Source organism: Tympanuchus pallidicinctus, unplaced genomic scaffold, assembly GCF_026119805.1.
Source record: "Tympanuchus pallidicinctus isolate F22 unplaced genomic scaffold, pur_lepc_1.0 scaffold5, whole genome shotgun sequence".
Lineage (NCBI taxonomy): Eukaryota > Metazoa > Chordata > Aves > Galliformes > Phasianidae > Tympanuchus > Tympanuchus pallidicinctus.
The window spans coordinates 31,238,122-31,245,756 of record NW_026294769.1 but is presented as its reverse complement, the minus strand read 5'-3'; the positions used below and the strand labels follow the sequence as shown (position 1 = coordinate 31,245,756).

Below are 7,635 nucleotides of genomic sequence, written 5' to 3'. Positions count from 1 at the left end.
TGGCTTTAAGAACATACTACTTTTATTTGGTTCCAGAATTTCTAGTATTTCAACAAACTCTCAGAGTTTCACTCCTTAAAGTGCTTCAAACTCCATTTATATTATTATTTTTAACATTAATGTACATTTCTGTATAAAAATTCTGTTCATCAATCCAAAGAGACTTATATTTTTATAAATTTCTTTACATCGGCGGATCGTATTTGCTCTCAAGTTTAGCATTAAGGCAAATTCCTGAAATTAAGACACTGGAATTCCACACAACTATATGCTGTTGTGGGTGAGAGCAGAATTTGACCCAGCAGGGTATATACAATTGCTTTTTCTGCATATGTTTCCAAAGACACGATGGATTACTCTGGAAATCAATGACATTTAATAGAGAGTTTATCAAAGCCGATACTTCAAATTTGCTTTGGCACAATCCACATCCAAAGGATTCATTTTCTTACCAACTACTCTGTGACACAGCAAGCAGCAAAAGGGGAACCCACAAGATATGAATTCACACAGTACTTCAGCAGACCCAACCTGATGAATGCACAAGCAAAGTTACGTGGCCGGGCACCCACGCAAACTCACAGCCCCGTGAACCTCTGAAATTCTCTTGGTGGAGACAGGTTTGCCATTGATGCTAATATTCCGAAGACAGCCGAAAAATGGATCTCTGACAGGAAGCCAATGAGAGTCCAAGTTTGCTAAAATGAGATAGAAGGATAAAGTCAATAAAACAAGAAGGATTTTAAAGATGAACTAATGAGAAGCTCTCAAAAGAGGGAGAATGATATAAAACTGAATGCACGAACAGAACTTTTGTTTCAGAAAGGAATAAAAGCCAGTAGATACATTAAAAAACAAAGCAGCAATAATTTACCTGGAATTTTGCCGAAGTAGAGAGCCTGATGCACATATTCAGGAGAGAAAGGTGGATGTCCAATGGTGTAGTTACTCTCCATGCCTACTTCTAGCTGCACAGTGTTCACCTTCTGAGAGACTACAAAAAACAAGTAAATGAGAGCTCTTTCTCAGCTCTATTGAAGAACCAACCAGCTAGGACACTATTTTAAACCAGCATGAAAAAATTTAACTTGTAGGAAAAACAGATTTCATTTCAATTCAAAGTCAGATTGACACATTTAGGTACTCTGGGGCTAAATACAGCCAAAAAAAAGCCCTCCTATGTAAAGCCTTGAATTAACACAAAACACTTACATTGTTCTTAAGAGTGCTTTAAGAATAGGCAGAGAAGAAATGATTAACTAAGATCTGTGGCTGCAACGCTCTGTGCCCCCCTTCTTTCCAAGCTGCAGAAGAACTGGTGTGATACAACGTACCTGTGATTGTATGCCACTGTCCATTAGTCAGAGATTGCTGAGGTGTGACTGATGTCTGGAATTCTCCTGCTCTACCGTTTCCAGCAGCAATGACCTGTAAAACAGTTTTGGGTTAAGTTACCACAAAGAAAGGAACAGAAAAATACAGTAATTTATTGAACTTGTGGAGGGCTAGGTTTCACCTAGTTTAAGAGTCAGTCATTGTATATGTATTCCAGAAATTTCTCAGGAACAAATATTCTACAAGTTTTAAAAGCAAAAATACATCTTACAAAATGGTTTTAATGGTTTTGAAATAATCTCTCTGCATCAAAGTCTTTTCTTCTACACCTACTTTTCAATTCCCAAAGCAGTCACCTACACACTTCACATCTCCAGAGAGAATCACTGCAATATATTTCCCTGGACCTTCACATTAATTCACTCAGGAAGCTTGCAGCCTGATTACTTACTATGACATCTCCAACAAGAATCTCCTCGTGTTTTCTCACATCTTTCTCTTTATTCCCTGTAGGAAGGCTATTTGTTATCGACATCTTCCTCTCTTTTGGTAATGGCCAAGTAGCTGATATGCTGAAATCTATTTTCTACCAGGTTCCTCTGATGGTGCTCCATTGACCTGTTTTTACTTCCTACTGCATCCTGTCCATGCTAACAGCCAGCACGAATCTAAGTTACTGCTGAAAAAAGTGTCTGATCTCATCCACAAGTGCTTCACAACTGTTGGTGCCCCTGCTTCTATGTGCATTTGTGTTCTGTTGAACAGAGACATCTTTTTATTTGAGGTCCCTACAGAACCAAGCACAATGGTTTTCTGATCCAAAATTCAGATTCTGAGGCTATCACATTACAAAAAAAATGCCAAAACAAAACAAAACCAAAAAATCAACATTATGATGCTAGAGAAGTAGCTTGCAAGCAAACCTGGGAGACATGGATAATTTTCACATAGGGTATGATCCCACTAGATTATATAGTATCAAGAAAAGCCTAAGAAAATGAAGACTGTGCCCTCCTGCTGACATGTGAAGAAAACATGTGTGAGCTAGCGTGCACACAATGGAATCTGGTAGTGTAGGCATAGAGACAGGTTAAATGCTTAATTTTCTATGCCGTGATTTTAAACCACTCTAGGGAAGTTGTTCAGTGTTAAACCTGGAGACAAACGTAATACATAAGCCCAGAGTTCAAGGTCAGAACTCCTCCCTGCTGAATGAGAGTAATACAGCTGTAATGGAATCACAGCTTGTTCTTACCTTTCCTTCTTTCATGTAAATAGTCAAGTAATTGCCTGGCTTGGTTCCAGAATGGAGGAGTACACCTGTTGAACTCCTTGGACGAATGGCAAATACAATCCTAAAATCTAAGCCCATTTGCAAATTACCTGTGGAGAGTCAAAGAGTGGGTAGAGGAAAAACTGGAAATCATCATAAAAATACATACAGAAAACATCCTTCTACACTCATACACACACATTTAAGGCATAATTCCATATATCATAATCTCTACATAGCTTACCAACAGCAATGTATCCTCCTTGCTTAAAGAAATGAATCCCCATCTCCATGGGAGCATCCAGGCAAGGAAGCACATCCTTTTTTTGCTGAGGTGCATTCATGACTTTTCCATTCATCTTAAAATTTCTCAGGCAACCCTTGAAACTCTTCATTGGTATATTCTGAAACCATGTTTCAAAACGTGAATACCAAAGCATGATGACCATCTTTTTAGTAAGACTACCCATTAGATCTTTTGTATTGTTGGACTACAGACAGCCATCTGTCGTTAAGGGTACCTAAACCCCATCTCTGATGTGAAAGGACACCTGACAATTAAAAGTGCTTTAAACATTACAGTAAGAGCTAAATTTGAGTTTATGTAACTCCTGCTTGCAGCACAGATATTTCCTAATGATGTTTCAACACAACGGGAGTTGTAAGATCTCAAGCACAACGTTTCCTAAGAGGCCGTTTATTTTAGCTTGTCCTAATTGTCTAATTTTTAAAGTAAAAGGAACAACACACATTTCACACTAATATTCAGGTGCTCAGTCAGTGCTTGGAAATGTATACTAAAGCTTTTCAACATGGAAATCCTTCATATTAACACTTGTGCATGTAATCAGTACAGCTTGGGGAGTGTGTAGAGGTGCCTGCATCAGCTCTTTACCTGTCTTTTCAGCAATGGTGGCCCTCCCAGGTAGACTGGTGGCTTAATTTCAGTGGTGGAATTTCTTGCTAATCTTCCTAATCTTCCATGCTGAGCCCTCAGACCATCAACAACCAGGAGGATATTCTTCCCATCTCTGCCACATACCACCTTTTAAGGGTGCAACAAATAATAGAATGAGAAACCCCAATGCCAGTGAAAGCCATTAGGGCTAGTGTACCAAACAGGAACTGAAAAACTGTGCTTTAAAAAGTGAATCATACACAGTATAAATAGAGAGAATATTTTCAGGATAGTCTGAAACTAGCAAAAGTAGAAATGGAAGAGGATAAATAAGATATTTCAATTGAATATCAAGATGATTTAAAAACCAGGAGCATTTTGCAAGTCAACCATTCAGATTGTTAGAGATTCAGATTCTGGTCATCTTGCTGGGGCTTGCAAATGGAGTCACTCCACACTCATTCTGTGTGTGACTGAAATCAGAATTCTGCCTGACCCAAACACCTCACTGTATTCTGCATCTTAGTGATCTGTATGGGAGACGTTGAAATATTTGAACTGAAAATAATGCGGTGACCATCAGTCTCTGCAAGTTCTCTCCTAACAGAGACCTGTCAGTCACATGAGCTTTGAGGCAAATGAACTTCAGGTCACCACAAGGAACACTTTCACTTTTTTCTTCCTTGTCTCTGCCTAATAACTTAGAAATTCAGACTGTGCCTACCATGACTGCTGGTCACGGTTTAACGTGGTTTCTGTGTCATACTACTTACAGTATGCCATTGTCCATCATTGTATTTAACACTAGTTTTGATTTTGATTCGTCTTCTTCCAGAACCAAGCGAAAAGACAAAACGTCCTTTTGAAATGTGGAGAGCCGTGTAAGAGTTCTCAGACTTTCCCTCCATAAAAATGATTAATCCTCTTGATGATCGCGTTCGTATATCCACAGAAAAATGTAACCTGTAGTGGAAAGTAAGCATACTCAAACGTATGCCTATTTTGTCAGGTGTTGTATTCTCCCTGTTCATCAGAAAAGCATCAGCAAAACTCGACTTGTGAATTGCAGAAGACATTTTGGGTGGAATCACAGTGTTCTGCATTGCCCGCCTTTTGAACGTGAATTAAAGTTGACTTACTCAGGCTTAGAACTCGGCATCAATATGCACCATAGCTGCCCACCATAACCAAGTCAGTCTACATAGTTTGGGGAAGTATGGAAAAAGAAAATTTCCTGAACCTTTAGAATCACTATTCTGTTGTGCCAAAAGGTGGAAACATGACTAAGAATCCTGGCTTTTAGCACTTACAGATTCAAGCAGCTTTGAAGATTCAAGTATTGGGAGATGAAGAGATAATATTTGTATTACCTGTCCATAGGTGCAGATGAAGAAAACGTGTAGGATATAAAACTGTTGGGGGTGTTTCCAAGAAGATACGCCTCACTGTTGATATTTAACTGAGTTAGTAAAGTGTAGTTTTGCTGGTCATGCTGTACATTAGAATATGTCAGACGATCAAAGTATTTTTCATCCTGGGAGGCAGAATAAAAACATTTATTATGGGTGAGCATAAAATAATAAATTCTATCTACACAAGAATTTCCACCTGAGGCAGTCAGTGCCTTTCTCTAAATGACAGAGAAGCTGTTCTCATTCTTGAGCAAGTACAGACTTTGTGTGGAACTTCAACACAAAGAGAACCTGATTCAGAAGTGAGATGGAAGGCAAACAGTAATATTGGGCTCGATAAATCATGGCTGTGCAGACAGAGCCACAGCATCAACATAGAGTGAAGATGACATAATAACAGGCATACCTTGAGCATCCTAAACCTGAGTGGATTTTTTAATTCTTTCAACAGCATTGGTTCAAGGTTCTCATACTGGTGGCAAGCTCCAAGGGATACATCAGTCTTTGCAGTAAAATTCATGAGATTTTGAACTTCAGGGAGCTGACCTGTCCTAGAGTGAGGAAAGAGATAAGTTCTGTGACATAGGTTACCTTTTCTCTAACGTAATCAACTACATACTGTAAAACTGTGTTCTGTACAAAATGGATTTCCCAGTGACCTGATGTTAAAATACCAATTTTCATCTTTTGATGAAAAATTTACATTCAACACTGCAAAAAAATATTCACATTTGTCCTACTTCTGCCCATTTCCTTTAGGCTTAAAAACAAAACAAAAAAATAATCCAAATTATGATGCTTCCTTCTCATCTCTTTTAAACACAGTCTTTTGTACTAAAAGATATCTACTTAAACAGAAATGAGCGTAAATAAAAGCAGTCTTGATTTCTGGATCAGACAATGAAATTTTACTCGTTAGTATGTGCATAGCCAGGCAGATCAAGGAAAAAAAAAGGGAACAGTAATTTACCCTCCTGTGCAAATTAGACATTGTAATGAGAGCTGTCAAAGCATGAGGCCCATCACAACTTAATAAGCAGTTCTGGTACTACAGCCAAAATATCAGAAAGACTGTCGACACCAATTTCCTTTGTGGATAAAGAATACTATTAAATAATGCTATCATTTTATAAGTCACATACAGCATCCTCAATGATTAAATTACAAAACATTTTACAATTGAGAAAATGCAGTGAAACTCCTTGCCTGTCATTTTCTGTGAGAAGAGTGGTAGAGCTGGGAGCAGAACCTGAACTTGTTTCAGACAAAAATTCCATAACATCTGAGCAACAGATTTAATTACAAGTTGATACTGTCTGGATTAGAAAATACTCTGGGGCAGCAGAGTTAAACATTCATGAAGGTTTCATACATGTAGAAGAAAAGCAACTTAGAAAGAAAGCGTCTTTAAAAAGGTGATTTAAAAAGGAACACAAGACAAAAAAGTATGGAACTGAAAGACTACCAAGCCAAATACCTTTCTATAAAAACATTTGAGATGCAACCTTCAAAATCATCTCCACCAAATCTTATAGGCTGAGTGAACGTCTGTGACCTCAGAAAGTCAAATGATTTTGAATCAAGATCATCATCAACCAGCAGTTTTACTCTGAAAAAAAAGCAAAGAAAGATGAGCATGAAACCTAAAGAAAAACATCCATGAATTTTAATGAAATATATTTTTTAAAAAGAAACATTTGACTGATGTGTTTTCTCGTTGCATTGTAAATACACTAGAGCTTCATTTGTTTACTTTTGGGATACTTTCCATAGAAACTTATACTGAATTTAACTTATGTGAAATTACTCTGCTTTTTGGTGGTAGATATTGAGCAAGGACTGTCTTCAGTCCTTCAGTCCTACAGTGAAATCCTGATCCAAATGAAATTCTTGAAAACTCTCACTGACAGATACAGGATAAGATTTTGTTCTTTGTATCAAAATGGTTCTTTGTTCTTTGTATCAAAATTGCATTAGCAGCAGCAACTACAGATAATGTTGAAATTTGTAATAATCCAAAGTTACAATTATTCAAAACTTTCCTCTGTAACGAGCACTTATTTCATTTTATGTGTGGCACAGAAATCAATGAGACTTAGGAGCTTTCCTGTAAACTGACTTTTCTGATACCTATGAAATAGATCACAACTGAAAAAACAGACAATATTAGCTTCTTCTCTGGGCCCATATTAGATGCACCTCTAACTTACAGTGGCATATGTAAAGGCTATGGGGAAGTGGAAGAGCTTCCAAGCTCCAGTTTAACAAGTAGACAAAACTCAATAAATCACACATGCATATTGATCAACTTTGAATTCAGATTGTCAGCTGAAATATCACAGGGACTTATATGCACACTCACTTTCCAAAAATCTCCTTTTGCTTCATTATTTCAGCATGCTCTGCTCCTGTATACCCTAATTACAAGTCAGACAACATTTTAATCTTTCTCCAACTACAACATAAAACACTCAGATAAAGGACTGGACTCACATGTCAGCTTCTCTTGTTACTGTCACATAATGCATTGACCCATCTTCATACTCCTTCTTCACTTTCATTTCATTCTCTCCTATCTTTGCATTTACAAAGCCAGGGCTCAGGTAGATGGTAAGAATATTAGGCTAAAAAAGAATTACACAAAATAATCCTTAAATGCAGATGCCTTTAGTTCTCGATTATATCATCATTAATAAAGTTCTCTGTGGTCTCTATTT

General features: G+C 37.5%; 1 protein-coding gene across 2 annotated transcripts in view; it reads right to left on the bottom strand.

The window, feature by feature from the left end:
• LAMA3 (laminin subunit alpha 3) overlaps positions 1-7,635 on the bottom strand; it is a 112,595-nt gene continuing 104,960 nt past the window's right edge. For both annotated transcript variants that reach the window (XM_052704604.1, XM_052704605.1), the window contains exons 68-78: positions 7,412-7,542; positions 6,396-6,527; positions 5,325-5,469; positions 4,877-5,040; positions 4,280-4,469; positions 3,504-3,653; positions 2,853-3,012; positions 2,591-2,718; positions 1,335-1,428; positions 875-994; positions 1-698 (exon numbers count right to left, since the gene is read on the bottom strand). In XM_052704604.1, the coding sequence (XP_052560564.1) occupies positions 553-698; positions 875-994; positions 1,335-1,428; positions 2,591-2,718; positions 2,853-3,012; positions 3,504-3,653; positions 4,280-4,469; positions 4,877-5,040; positions 5,325-5,469; positions 6,396-6,527; positions 7,412-7,542 (1,560 nt within the window). In that variant the 3' untranslated portion in view covers positions 1-552. The remainder of the gene's footprint in view (positions 699-874; positions 995-1,334; positions 1,429-2,590; positions 2,719-2,852; positions 3,013-3,503; positions 3,654-4,279; positions 4,470-4,876; positions 5,041-5,324; positions 5,470-6,395; positions 6,528-7,411; positions 7,543-7,635) is intronic.